Source organism: Dioscorea cayenensis, chromosome 17, assembly GCF_009730915.1.
Source record: "Dioscorea cayenensis subsp. rotundata cultivar TDr96_F1 chromosome 17, TDr96_F1_v2_PseudoChromosome.rev07_lg8_w22 25.fasta, whole genome shotgun sequence".
NCBI lineage: Eukaryota > Viridiplantae > Streptophyta > Magnoliopsida > Dioscoreales > Dioscoreaceae > Dioscorea > Dioscorea cayenensis.
Genome location: NC_052487.1, coordinates 3,464,194 through 3,479,690, shown reverse-complemented (window position 1 = coordinate 3,479,690; position 15,497 = coordinate 3,464,194). Strand labels below are relative to the sequence as shown.

General features: G+C 31.2%; 1 protein-coding gene across 1 annotated transcript; it reads left to right on the top strand.

Moving 5' to 3' along the window:
- The first annotated feature begins 6,895 nt into the window (after positions 1–6,895).
- Positions 6,896–13,473, top strand: LOC120280528 (DNA mismatch repair protein MSH2). The gene is made up of 13 exons (XM_039287387.1): positions 6,896–7,029; positions 7,131–7,180; positions 7,256–7,288; positions 7,722–8,795; positions 8,951–9,505; positions 9,584–9,694; positions 9,777–9,866; positions 9,948–10,019; positions 10,717–10,827; positions 11,583–11,709; positions 11,968–12,143; positions 12,718–12,852; positions 13,058–13,473. The coding sequence occupies exons 1-13, from the start codon at positions 6,987–6,989 to the stop codon at positions 13,256–13,258; spliced, it is 2,778 nt and encodes a 925-aa protein (XP_039143321.1). The 5' UTR covers positions 6,896–6,986; the 3' UTR covers positions 13,259–13,473.
- The last annotated feature ends 2,024 nt before the right edge of the window (positions 13,474–15,497 follow it).

The window sequence follows — 15,497 nt, the reverse complement described above, 5'->3', positions numbered from 1 at the left end:
TTCCTTTTTATTAAATATATATATTTCTTTTCTCTTAATTTTTCTTACCTTATTAGGTTTTCAAACCCTAGCCGCTATCTCTTTGTTTCTCCCGAAATAGATTTCCGTTTGGACCAAGAAAGAGGGAGAGATCTTGTCTCTTTCTTCTCCTCTTTTCTTTTTGGTGTGTGTGGTGTCGGTGGCGAGGACGGAGATAGGCCTCTTCGTCAAAGGTTGTGTTGTTATCGTTGGGAGGTAAGCGTTCTCTTCCTAGATCTAATGCTTCCTAGATCTAGGGTTAAGTGGTGTAATTTACCTCCTAGATTTTGTTGTGGTATTGTTAATGTTTTATTTAGGGATTAAGTGGGGGAATTTTTTTATTTTCTAGATCTTGTCGTGGCATCGTTTATTGATCTTGATTAGGGTTATATTGTATGCCTAGTGGATTGATTATCTCATATTGATACTGGCCTTTGCTCAATGAATTTTTCAACATTGAATTGCAAATTTGTTAATGCCTCCGTTCATGCTTAATTATTCTTGTTTTGATAAAAATAATATATATATATATATATATATATGTTTCTTTTAAATTCAGTTTTATTTTACTTCATATTATTATTTTTGAATTAATGTGCTGGTTGTGTGTGTGGCGTCCATTTCGTATTATTAGTATTATTATTATTGAATTAATGTGCTGGCTGTGTGTGGCGTCCATTGATTTAGAAAATATATTCATACATATATATTAAGTTATGGGTTATGATGTTGTGTTTAGTGTAAAATATGTTGCTTTTTATTAAAATGATGCATAGTTTTGTAAACAGAAAGTTCTACCGAATTTTGATGTATTGAATCAAAATGTTTTAGGTTATGCAGTCCATATATATATATATATATATATTATGATTGATTAATTGTTTTAAGTACTATATTTACTTAAGTTATAAGGAATAGTGAAGGTTCTGTAGATAAGTTGTTAAAATACATGTATATATTGGACTATTGAATGTTTTAAGTATTATGATAGTTAGGGTAGGAATTTGATCCACTGTATATTCCTGTGTATTTGTAGCATGTTTAGCGTTTTAATACGTTGGAATGTACTCTCAAATATAGGGTGTTCTGTGAAAGCCTAATTTCGTGGTGCTTATAGTTTTGGTGTTAGCTAGTCAAGTAAGCATACCACATATAAATATCAGTATATAGACTTTTGACTTTTGATAAATTGCCATTTTGATTTGTTCACTTAATTATTTTTGGTAATGGTTTACTGTTATTATCATTATTATTATTATTCATTTATTCATTCAATTAAATTTTATTTAATATATATGAAGTTTTGATCATATATTCTGACTTTTGTGAGAATTTATTTATTTATTTTATCAGATTTATAATAACATATGTTCTGACTCCTGTGAGCTTTTATAAAAAAAATTTTACATTAATTATTTATTTTTGTAATTATGATGGGCTTAAACCCGGATTCAGTAGTTTTTGTTTTTGTGAATTATTTGTTTAATTCTGAACATTTGCATTTAAGAAGTCTTTGAGAAATGCTATAATTGTTTTAATGCTATTTCGGATTTAAATAATTTTTATTATGTGGAATATTATGTTAGGTGATAGTTGATTATTTGATATAATTGGATTAATTTTTGTTAGAAAAATGGGATCACCGAATTTCAGTATTTTTTTTTGTGTTGACAATAATTTTGGACATACCGACATATTTTTGTTATAGAAACTCGTAGTCCCCAATTAACTGTGCAATAACCCTGTCACTGGGGGTTAAACACTGACCGTGTCGACACGTACTTCTGACATAGAAACTATAGTTTCGCACTGTTCCGTCGGTGAAGAATAATGGCTTCTGATATCCTGGCTCGGGTCACCGAGGGTAAACCTATGAGTTCTGAAATCCGACTCGGGTCACCGAGTTTAAATAAATGAGTTATGATATTTTGTTTTGGCATTAGTTGTTGGGGGACATATATGCTTGTTATTTTGGTAAAGTAAATCTGTTATGATTTATTTTCGATTTCTAAATTTCACTTTGTTATTTATTCCGCTTTGTTACATTTTGTATGTTTTTAGAAATTATTGAACATTTTTGTGATCCCGATATTTTTAGTGGTTGCTTACTGGGCTCTCATGCTCATTAAATTGTTCTCTCTCTCTTTCAGATCAGGAGTAGGGTTGGGTGGTGGACAGCTTAGCGGGGTCGTTGAGCAAGTCGCTACCTAGTTTTATTTCAAGTTAATAATCTTCCCTTGTTATGGACTTAGAACTTTTGTCTTATGTTTAATGTCATATAAGACACTTCTTATTTGTTTTTGTCATATTTCGGGCATTGTGCCTCTATGTTGTTTTGAAAGTTAATGTCTTTGTTAGATGTTATGCTATCTAGTGTGAGACAAGTTTTGAGGCATTGCGTGCCTACTTGGTCATGACCTTGTAGGTACGCGGCCGTTTGTCAATGCTCCAGATTCGGGGCGTGACAATTCTTTTTTTAAGACATCAAACAAATACTAAACAAATTGTACTTCAATGGTAGATAGTGTAGTTGAAAATAAAAATAAAGTGAACTTGATCTAATATGATTTTAACCCAAGAAGTATATTTAGAATATATATACACACACACACTTTTATAATTTAAGAATGTTTTTATTGTAACAATTTTTAAAAAAAAAATAAGTAACTATCACAAAATTGAAACAACCTATACACAAAAAATTCAATTTTCTATGAATATGAAAACCCACATGACAAATAAAGGAAAACAATAAAAGCGTAAAAACTCTTTACCGATCAGTCCTATAGAACAAGCTTTAGAAATAAACACTAGCACATGCATTTAGTCAATATTTGTTTTTTTTTTTTCAAAAATTAATCAAATAATCAAATCATATACATCATGATTAATATTCAAAGTATTTTTATACACAAAAAATACTCCCATCGACAAATAATTTAAATAAACATACTCTTTTTTGTTTAAGTGGTCATAAGCTTGGAGCAAAGTTTTCTTTCATATTTGTGATTATTTTTATAAATGACTTATAAATTACAAAATAAATCATGATTCTATCTTAAAATAATATGACAAAAAATAAAGGACAAATTAAGTTTTACAAATTGAGTGAACATAAAATTTATATGTATAATTAGCTTGACATCTGATCTCTTGCGCAATGGCGGGTGCATGGTATATTTAAGAAACCTGTATGCCTATGACACATGCTTTCTTTATATCTATAAAAAAAAACTAAAAAAAAAACATGCTAAATGAATTATTTATCTCAAAATTGAAACATAATATATATATATATATATATATATATATATATATATATATATATATATAATAAACCGTATTATTCAAGTGTTGGTACATTCAACCCCATCAGATAAAAATTTGTAAAGAAGGGACAGAAATATGAAGAAGGGAAATGCTCAAACTTCTCTCACAATTCATCTATCACGATGTGTTAAATTTATACAGGTATGTTTCAGAAGCCTAAATTCAAGATGGAAAACAACTAGCTTAGTGGGAAACAACTTTACAAAACATAATAAAAGCCTAAATTCTAGCTATAGCTAGCTAATTCATAAAAAAACATTTGTTTAACAAAATTGATGTATAAAATCACACCTACCATTTTGATTACTAGGTCGAATGTTGTGAGACAAACCAAGACACCAAAAACGAGTGTTGAGTTTATCTCAATAATTTGGGTTAGCCCAAATGAAGTTATGTAAAATGTAATGGTTAGCCACATAAAAAAGTTATGAATTTGAAACATAAGCCATTTTGTAATTATTGAGTTAGTTAAGCTAATATATGTTTTGTTCCTAACACAAGCGTTTTTTGTTGCCATCAAGAACATGCATTGTAATTCCTTCTTCCCATATTATTGGATATCTTCATTAACATGCAGGTTAAAGTTTTCTCCCCGCATTGTTGTTTTCTAGGACATCTAATGTGGATCTTCTTTTTTTTTTTTTTATTATCATATTTTATATTTCGTTGTGTTTAGTGCTCTTGCATTGTGTTTCTTTTTTATTGCCTTAATCTTTAGATCAATTCGGTTATAATAGCTAGGAAAACATAATTCTCAATTCCATTAATTACAATGGATAAAAAAAATATATTCCTCCCACTGGGTCAAAAAATATTATAATTATCTAAATATTCCAAATACTAAAAAGGCTTAGAAAATTGATATTTTTAAAGAAGAGAACCACATAAATAAAATTTTCAGTAAAAAAATATTAAATGAAAATGTAACAAGATATTAAATTGCATACATACCCACACCGGCAAACTTAAAAAAGGAACTTAACATTAACATTAGCATTTTCCACATTCATAATTTGGTGGTGATAACTTTAAACTTTTGAGTATTTTCTTTAACATTACTTTAAATTACTTGGTAACAACGATAGGATTCTGATTAATTTACTAAAAAAAAAATCCAATTATCACAATGTTACAAGCAATTATAAACAAAATAAAAATAACAATAATGTAAAAAATAAAATTTTATTTAGATATTTGACATAAAAAAATAAAGAAAATATGTTCATTTTTAAACTATTTGGTTTTTAAAAAATAATAAAATATTCCTAAAAAAAATTATACTAATATAAACTCAGGTTTTATAAAAAGAAATTTTAAACTAACTAACAATATATATATACATATATACATAGCTTGATTAATGTTAAGCTTATATATATATATATATATATATGCATACTGGCTTAGTATTTTTTGAGTTTGTTAAAGAGTGGGTATATTTTTATTTATTAATTTTTAAAAATATCATTATTGTTTAATCGCATGTTAATGGACATTTGTGTTAAACGATTCAAAATAGCCATCTTGTCAAAATTTTTGATCATATATAGCTGTTGACTTTAAGTTGTAACTTGTATTAAGTAAGGCCACCCTAGTTCATATTAATTAACCCCCATCACATGAACTCACATCACACCATTTGTTTTTTTCTATCTTGAATATGATCTTATTATACGCACACCATTCTTAAAGTCATATTATAGAGCATGAGAAAAATATATATATATATATATATATATATATATTTCTATGCATAAGTAATTAAACACCACCATGATTCAACTCGGATAATTTTTCTTGTCCTTTTTTTTTCATTTCAAATTTTAGTTTTGAATGATTAATTGTTTCTTATTTGTTATACAAATTCACCATTTTTAAAGTCTTATAAGAGAGTTTGTAAAAAAAAGTTAGATATTTCCATGTTTCAATGCAAAATTAAAAGCCACCATTATTCAATTTTAATTCTTTTTCTTGTCCTTTTTCTTTCATTCAAACTTTTTTTTTTTATTTTTGATAATTAATTGCTTCATATTTATCTTTGAAAATGAATGGCCATGCATTACTTTGCCATGATTGCATCTTTGGTCACATATAGTTTGGACCATTCTTTGACATGTGACTGATACACTCTATTATATATAAAAAAACTTTAGGTCAAATATAGCTTTTGACTTTAAATTGTAACCTATATTAAATAAGGCACCATAGTTTATATTAATTAACCTCCATCACATGAAGTCACATCACACCATTTGTTTATTTCTATATTGAAGATGATCCTATTATACACACACCATTTTTGAAGTAATATATCATAGAGCATGAGAAAATATATATATATATATATATATATATTTCCATGCATAAGTAAACACTACAATGATTCCACTTTGATCATTTTTCTTGTCCTTTTTCTTTCATTTCAATTTTGAGTTTTTTTGAATGATTATTTGTTTTTTATTTATTATACAATCACACCATTCTTAAAGTTGTACCAGAGAGTTTGAAAAAAAATGTTAGATATTTCCATGTTTTCATGCAGAAGTAAAAAAGAAAAAATATTATTCAACTATGAACCTTTACCTTGTCATTTTTTCTTTCATTTCAAACTTGAGTTTTCTTTTATCATTAGTTGTTTCTTATTAATCTTTAAAAATGAATAACGGGTATGCATTACTTAGCCTTAAATGCATTCTTGCCGGTGGCCACGTTTAGTTTGGATCATACTTTGACATGTGACTATACACTCCATTACATATAATAATAATAATAATAATAATAATAATAATAATAATAATAATAATAAGGCTACGGTCTGTAATGAAAGAATACCATGCGTTGATCATTGAGATTATTATGTGATAGGATTAACATTATGTATAGATAAGGAATATATATATATATATATATATATAATAAATGTTATGAGTTACTAATACGTCATAAATTGAGATTGTGATTAAAATAACAACATAATCATAACTGCTTAGGATGGATATTACAATGGTTGAGTAGTCAAAATATTTGATTTTTATGTGGGAGGTTGATGGTTCAACTTTCAATATATGGTGATTTATTCATGGTAGATTATAATTAATAAATATCTATGAACTAAAAAAAGTATTAATATTTATTTAAAAATAACTAATATTAAAAAAAAGTACCAAGAAACTTGTCTCACAAAACCAATGGATTAATATCACGGTTGGGTTAACAAAGAGCAAACCTTTTAAAAAAAAATTTCAAAACAGTGTAGAAATAGAAAATTATTAATTTTGATTTAAAAAAATCATTTATGATGTTTTTTAATGATTCATAAAAATACATATTTTTTCGTGTTAAAAAAATGGGGAAATATGAGTAGGCTGTCTCAAAACAAATTGAAGATAATAATTTAATATGAAGGTGAAAAAAAAAAGAAATTTAATTGAGCAATTAGCTAAACAGGCTTTGGGCTTTCTTGTTGTATTGGGCTCATGGGCTTAATTGCGGGCTCCGAATCCCAAAAACGGGTACGCGCGAAACCCTAGTTTTCCCGCCACGAGTTCTTTGCGTCAAATCAACAAACACTTCGCGGACGCGAAGCATTCCCAAATCCCTCCCCAAAACCCTAGTTTCGTTGCTCTTCGTTGGGCGAAATGGAAGCAGAGGAGTCCAAGAGGCTGCCGGAGCTCAAATTAGGTATTCTCGGAACACAAAGCTTCGGTTTTTCTTCTTTGATCTCGAATGGATTGTTTTAATTTGGTTATTTGGTTTTGTGATGGGGTTTTGGTGTTTGTCAGATGCGAAGCAGGCTCAAGGGTTCATTTCTTTCTTCAAAACCCTTCCTCGTGTGAGTAGGAACCATGTTTGCTTTTAAATTTTGTTCTTTTGATGTCTATGTATCTGATTATATTTGCTTTTGTAGGACTCGAGGGCTGTGCGGTTCTTTGATCGTCGGGTTAGTTCATTTGTGCGATTTTTTTTTATTGTTTTCAGTGTATCTTCTTTGTTCATTGACTGCGCAAACATGAAAACATTGCTTATCATCAGATTATATTTTCTGTGTGTGTCCTTTTTCAAAAAGGTGCTTTGATCAAGCGCAAGTTTCTTGATTTTACGGGTTATATCTGAGCATTTTTCTTTCTTTCTTCTTCATCTGTCACCTAATAAGTTTGTTTTTGATCACCTTGTTTCTAATTGAGAACATGTTTATGTAGTTTATTTCCTTCCTCATTTCCTTTAGATATTATTTCCAGTTGGTATATATGATATGCTACAAATTGGATGTACCCCATATTTTTGTGTGAAGTTTGCCTTCTTTTGAAGTTGATTCTTTCTTATTTCTCTGACTATTTTCTTTGACAAATGCCTGGAAATCATGACACCCTCAGGATTATTATACTGCTCATGGCGAGAATGCGCTTTTCATCTCGAAGACATATTACCATACAACTACTGCTTTGCGACAACTGGGTAGTGGACCTGATGCTCTTTCCAGTGTGAGTGTGAACAAGAATATGTTTGAAACTATAGCCCGTGATCTTTTGTTGGAGAGGACTGATCATACTTTGGAGGCCTATGAGGGTAGTGGGTCAAATTGGAGATTGTGTAAATCTGGCACTCCGGGTAACATTGGTAGCTTTGAAGATATATTATTTGCCAATAATGATATGCAGGATACCCCAGTCACCGTTGCACTGTTTCCTATTTTCCGTGAAAATCAGTGCACTGTGGGTATGAGTTTTGTGGATATGACCAAAAGAAAGCTTGGCATGGCGGAGTTCCTGGATGATAGCCAGTTCACAAATGTAGAGTCGCTTTTGGTTGCTCTTGGTTGCAAGGAGTGTCTTTTACCCATGGAAAGTGGAAAGGCATCAGAATTGAAAAATCTTCATGAGGCATTGTCCAGATGTGGTGTCCTTTTGACTGAAAGAAAGAAATCTGAGTTCAAATCCAGGGATCTTGTGCAGGATCTCAGCAGGATCATAAGAGGTTCAATCGAACCTGTCCGTGATCTCCTCTCGGATTTTGAATTTGCTTTAGGTGCCCTTGGAGCATTATTGTCATATGCTGAATTGCTTGCTGATGACAGTAACTATGGAAATTATAGCATTCAAAAGTACAATCTAGATAGCTACATGAGATTAGACTCTGCTGCAATGAGGGCATTGAATGTTGTAGAGAATAAGACTGACTTAAACAAGAACTTCAGCTTGTTTGGTTTGATGAATAGAACATGCACTGCTGGGATGGGTAAAAGATTGCTTAATAGGTGGCTGAAACAACCATTGCTAGACGTTAACGAAATCAATTGTAGACTGGATTTGGTTCAGGCGTTTGTGGAGGATGCTGAGCTACGCCAAGGATTAAGGCAGCATCTGAAAAGGATTTCTGACGTTGAGCGTCTGACACATAATCTGAGGAAAAAAACAGCCAATTTACAGCCTGTCATAAAACTTTATCAGGTGATTTGCTATTACTTAAAACTAAGAAACTTTTTGCTTTATATTTGCATGTCATCCCTAACTTCCAAGGTTCTTTATTTATATTTGTGCTTTTAGTTCATTGCTTTATCCACTTTTTTTTCTGCTGATACCAAATGCTTTATTATCTTATACAGTCATGCATTAGAGTTCCATACATCAAAGGTGTACTTGAGCAGTATGAGGGGCAATTTTCTGATCTGATACAAAAGAAATACCTGGCTCCATTCGAATATTTGATGGGTGATGATCAATTGAACAAGTTCATTGCTTTGGTTGAAGTATCTGTTGATCTTGATCAACTTGAAAATGGAGAGTACATGATATCACCAGGGTATGATCCCAATTTGGCTGAGCTGAAAAATCAGCTGAGTGCAGTGGAGAAGCAGATACATAATTTACACAAGCAAACAGCAAATGATCTTGACCTTTCTCTTGATAAAGCTTTGAAGTTGGAAAAAGGTACACAATTTGGTCATGCCTTTAGGATCACAAAGAAAGAGGAGCAGAAGGTCAGGAAAAAGCTCAATGCTAATTTTATCATCCTTGAAACGCGAAAAGATGGAGTTAAATTTACAAACTCTAAGCTGAAGAAGTTAGGGGATCAATATCAAAAGTTGTTAAGTGAATATACAAGTTATCAGAAAGGGCTTGTTGCTCGAGTGGTTGATACTTCAGCTACATTCTCTGAGGTATTTTGAAGATGAGTTTCCTTGAAGGCTTCTATTTTTTTGCATGATTTATGATTTATTGAAGCATCATGTTTGCAGTTGTTTGAGACATTAGCTGGGATCCTGTCCGAGCTTGATGTGTTGCTAAGCTTTGCTGATCTTGCTATTAGCTGTCCTATAGCGTATGTGAGACCAGACGTCACCCCATCAGTGAGAATTTTTCGGTACTGGTACATTCACATGCATTCACTTACTATGCCCTGGATTTTATCATTATTATTTTATGTGACAGGATAGAGGAGACATTATTCTTGAAGGAAGTAGGCATCCTTGTGTTGAAGCTCAAGATGGTGTGAATTTTATACCTAATGACTGTACTCTCGTAAGCGTCCCTCTGGAAGAGCTTCCATAAATTCCCAAATACTTACTCGTCTTTTGACTTTCTTTATGAAAAACCTTTTAGGTGCGTGGGAAGAGCTGGTTTCAGATCATCACAGGTCCAAACATGGGTGGTAAATCAACATTTATTCGACAGGTTTAATACCACTACTATCCAAGTCTGTACATGCTATTGAGCAAACAAGTTGTATCTGTTCTCTATTCTCAGGGACCGTCTGGCTAACTTGACTCTGGTCAAATTTTTTGGCATTGTTATAAAAATACTTTGGGGTTCCTTGGGAAATTTCCAATGGACCTTCAGGACCCTGAAGGTTTCAAGATACCGCAAAAAACCTCCCTGTTTTTCAAATTCATGCCTTTGATATCATCCTCATTCATGCGAAATTTTTTTTTACCCCATATTTATGTGTATATATATATTATTCACAAGCCACACGTCTGACTCTCTGGGGCAAGTTTGCTGGGGCTCTGAGCCTAGGCAAGCTTGTTGTAGTGCAGACATGAGCTTGCCAGGGCAAGTTTGCCGGAGAGAGAGGGCTGGTGGAGAAGAAAAACAAGGGCAGACAAGTAATTTTTAATAGATATAGTTATATTTAAATAAAAAATATTAACAAAGAAAATGGATTTGAGATGTAGGGATGGTTTGGGTAATTGAAAAATGAAAGGGTTTTTGGGTCAGTTAAATATGGAGGGACTTCATGATCCTTTTGTCAAATACTTTATGCCTGAAATTCTGTAAGTTCAGGCTGCAAGTGTTATATGCCCAGATTGAGTTTGCATGATGTGCCAATTAAAACTTGTGGATGACTTGATTTTACTTGTAATTTTGGCAGGTTGGGGTGATTGCCTTGATGGCTCAAGTTGGATGTTTTGTTCCATGTGATAAGGCTTGTATTAGTGTACGAGATTGCATTTTCACACGAGTTGGGGCTGGTGATTGCCAAGTGAGTTTGTTATAACTTGGTCTGGTGGTGCTTTTTGACTTTATTATGACTGTCATTTTACTGTGAAAGAGTATATGGATGATACAATTGATCTAGTAGAGATTATTTAGACTTTCTGACCTTCCTTGGCATCATTCCAATTTTTCTTCTTCAAGGGCATCGTCTTGTACTCATACTTGAAAACATTATTGCTGTACTTTTTCATTTGACTTTATTCTGAGAATATTTGACTAGTGGTGTTAAGATTCTAGACTTTGTAAAATTTTAGACTTTTAATGTCAAGGGAAGTAATGGAAGACCATCAGTTCACAGGAAATTCATACCCTACTCCTGTCTAATGATGTTTGGTATTATACATTACATATCCCATGCTTGCAAGTTGCCGCAATGAAATTTTGTGAAATATAAACTTAAAAACACACTCGGCGAAACTAGATGTTACATTGATCAATACTCCATGATAGATTGGAGAAGTGACTTTGTGCAGTGATGGCGTCAAGGGTAGTGGATTGTCACACTCCTTCCAGGCATTGAATTCCAAGTTAGCATTTTGATTAGCATTGTGGTGATCTGTTTCTTAACCTGGTTTGGCATGTTAGTCTCCCACCATGTCCGAGGAAGGTTATGTGATTTTGGTCTATCTTTTGAATCATAATGAAAATTTGTGTTTCATTTGATTGCTTTGACCATCTTAACTCTTCTTTATTGCTCATCTGCCTATATCTTGTAATGTTCTGATTTCCTTTTTTTCCCAGCTACGTGGTGTTTCCACTTTCATGCAAGAAATGCTTGAAACTGCTTCTATTTTGAATGGTGCCTCAGAGAAATCACTGATAATTATTGATGAGTTGGGCCGAGGAACATCAACTTATGATGGATTTGGTTTGTTTTTTCATCTTTATAAAATTTCTTTCTTACTGCCAACCACTTAAGATTTTTTTATCTGAAGTTTTTGCATAAGGTTAACTGTCTGGGACATAGCTCTATATATTCATTTGCATGTGTGCGGTCATTTGCCATGTGTACATGCGTGCCCATGAATAACTATTGCTAGATAGGTGTTTATGACTTTCTACTATGTTTAATCTAATTATATTATATTATACTTATTCTTTGTAAAATACTCACCTTGATGACCAGGTTTGGCTTGGGCTATTTGTGAACATCTTGTGGAGGTTACTCGTGCTCCAACTTTATTTGCTACTCACTTTCATGAATTGACTGCTTTAGCACATGGAGATACCCTTGGCGTGGCAAATTATCATGTTGCTGCACATATAGATCCATCAAGTCATAATTTGACCATGCTTTATAAGGTTTATCTTTGCCTTGCGCACCTTTGTGCTTCTTATTTCTGTGTTAATGTATGCAAAAAAATCTTTCTGAACTGTTTGTCATTTGGTTACTGATAAGTCTACACACATCAAGTTCATTTCTACCAGCAATATTGTTGTCAAAGTATGGTTGTATTTCTTAGCTTTTGAAATTTGGTGAAGAAATCATTGTTCCTGTATTCATGTGTGATACGTCAAAGTGTTTTGATTTTTCTGTTTTACAATGCCAAACCTAAAGAGATCGGAAATGTGGTCTCTTTTGTGTTTTACTTGAACTTTCAGTTGCTGGTTAAATTCGGGATTTGTTTAGTCTTAGGCATATTCATCTTTATGATTTTTGTGGGATCATTACTCCCAAACCTGTTCATTCATAATTTGTCACACATTCAAACTTTATTGCCATTGCCTTGCAAATGTTACGTCCATTTTCATGAGCATTAGGGATGAAGGATATAGATTGACCCCGAATATATTTTTTTTCTCTTTTGCTCTTCTTATTTCTTTTGGTTTTTATAGATCGAATGAATTGAGTTCCTTATCTAGATACATTTTTCAGGTTGAGCCTGGTGCTTGTGATCAAAGTTTCGGCATCCATGTTGCAGAGTTTGCAAACTTTCCTGAGAGTGTTGTTGCCCTTGCTCGAAATAAAGCTGCAGAGTTGGAAGATTTTTCATGTACCACAACAGATGAGGTATATGACTAAACAAAAATTTCATTAAAGCATTTACTACATTCAAATAAACATTTGCAAAAATCATTCAAGTTTTTTTTATTTCTATATGCTGCAAGTCCTAGATGATTGTGAATACTGCAAATTCATGCAACATTATGAAGTTTTTGTTGATGGAACTCTGCGCAACTTAAAAGTTTATTCATCTCATGGTTTTCATCAACAGATTGGATCGAAACGGAGACGGACATGTAGTCCTGAGGAAATGGAAAAAGGCGCAGCTCGAGCTCATCGATTCTTGCAAGATTTCACTGCATTGCCTTTAGATCAGCTTGACGAGAAGCAGGTTCGGCAATGTGTGAGCAAGCTGACCTCTGACCTGGAGAAAGATGCAGCTGAGTTTCCATGGCTACAACAGTTCTTCTGACTCCTTTTGAGGATAAATTCAATGGATTTTACAAGAGCTCTGGTAGTTTTGTCTCCATTGTTACTTATTACTCTGTGTAAAGGTTTTTGAAAACATCCTTTTGAGTGAATGTTTTATAGATGTAATTGTCCCTGAAGTGGCTTTTTTCTCTTTTTGTTTAATTTTTTGCAGGGCATAATCTATTTATTATTCTAATGCTCAATGAATTTTGTTGATGTCTGGTGTGTTATGTATATATATATAATAATAATTTTAATGGGGTTTTTGCTTGTATATTTATGATTTTTTTTTAATTGCGTGTATACTCAATAAAATTAAATGTTATGTATATTTTTTAAAATTAATTTGTTCATGGATTTATCTTTTTATCTCATGATGTCCATTAAAATATATTAAAATATCATTAAATATTAAATGGTAAAGAAATTTATATACTCTTGAAAAAATTACAGTTATTTTTATTCATTTTATCTAAATTTTAGATTTTTTTTAAAAAAATGATTTAAGTCAAATTTTCGGTATCTATACTTTAAAATAAATTTAAGCTAATTTTATTAATTATATCTAAATGGAAATTAACATTAGCAAATGAAAAATCACTCTAATTTTCTCTCCAAACTACTCCTAATTATCTTCATAATTAACCCCATGTCCAGTTAATATCATCATAATTATCTTATTACCATAAATAACACAATAAATATTTCTTTAATATTACTCTTAATTATCTCTGTAATTAACCCCATAATGATCAATGAATATTTCCTTAACATTACTCCTAATTATCTCTAAAATTAACCCTATAATAATTTTCATCAATAACACCATGATCACCTCATTACCATAAATAACATCATGAATATTTTCTTACCATAATCAACAATGATTTCGAATTTTTCTTATAATCAACACAATGATTTTAAAACCAACACTACTATTTCCTTAGCATGAGTTTCTTTTTTCCAAATCGCAGAAATATATATATATGTATATATATAATTTTTAAAATACTTTTTAAATTTTTAAATTTATCTTTTTAATTCTTTATTTTAAATTATAATTTTTAAATTTTCTCTTATTTTTAAATGAGTCGTGTTGAAAAGAGTGAGATGACCAAATTAAAATTATAAAAAACTAAGGCTGTGTTTGATTGGCAACATGGAAAATGACTGGAAAAAAAAATTTCCATGGAAAATTTTTCCGTGGAAAAATTTTACATAGAAAATGAAAAAATAATCATTTGATTGGTATTATTTTCTAGCTAGAAAATTAAAAAAAATTTATGAAAAATTCAGATTTTGTTGTTTGATTGCCCTTATTTTCCACGGAAAATGTGGAAAAAAAGCTCATTTGTTGTTTGATTGCATCAATTTCGCTGGAAAAAGTCACATTTTCCATGGAAATTTTTTTAAAACTTATTAAAATTATAAATAACACTACGTGGAATTGAATTTTACCATCAAAATGTCGCGGGATCTGTTCACTTTATCTGAATAAATTTATTTAAAATATTTTCAAGTTATATAATTTATCTTTTTTTTTAAAAAAAAAATTAAAAGAAAAGAAAAAAATTTTCTTTTAAATTTTTAAAAGAAAAGTTATTTTAAATATTTCAATTGCACGTTATCTTTTGGCATAGCTCCTTATGTTTTTCTGAAAAACTTTTCCCAGGATGGAGGTAGGAAAAATTTTCCACTGATTTGAGAGAAAATAGGGTCACAGAGTTTGTGAAAAAATTTTCTATGGAAAATTTTGACAAACAAACAGCTGAAAAATGACCCATGAAAAATTTTTCCATAAAAAAAAAAAGCAATCAAACACAATTTAAAAGTTTTAATTTAAGGTATAGAGAATATAAGAGTAATGTTATTCATCCTGAAATAATATCCTGAATTCAATTCTGGAGGCGGAGTTGAAAAAAGGAATTTGCAACCCCCACCTTCAGAATTGCAATCGAAACACTATTTTAAAACAAATAACATTACTTAAAAAAAAAATTTTGAAAGTAGATGGAAAGTTCAAAGAATTACAATATGAGTAATGCTACATAGAACGAAAACCTCACACGAAACCAGCCACACGAATGATGTGGCTGGTGACGTGTAATTAAAAAAAAAAAATTAAAATGAGAAGAGAGCCACACGTGATCTCTCTTCTCTAGGGCTAAATCGCAGCCCTAATTTATTTCGTTCTCTCTCTCGTGGAGGTCTTGGCGGCCGCTTCTCTCCATCGAGACCGG

What these genes read in the sequence shown, in the direction of transcription:
- LOC120280528 (XM_039287387.1), top strand. Translation starts at nt 6,987, where the DNA reads ATGGAAGCAGAGGAGTCCAAGAGGCTGCCGGAGCTCAAATTAG. An exon ending in AATCAACATTTATTCGACAG is followed by an intron (nt 10,020 to 10,716) that starts GTTTAATACCAC and finishes TAATTTTGGCAG; the next exon opens with GTTGGGGTGATTGCCTTGAT. An exon ending in ATTTGACCATGCTTTATAAG is followed by an intron (nt 12,144 to 12,717) that starts GTTTATCTTTGC and finishes TACATTTTTCAG; the next exon opens with GTTGAGCCTGGTGCTTGTGA.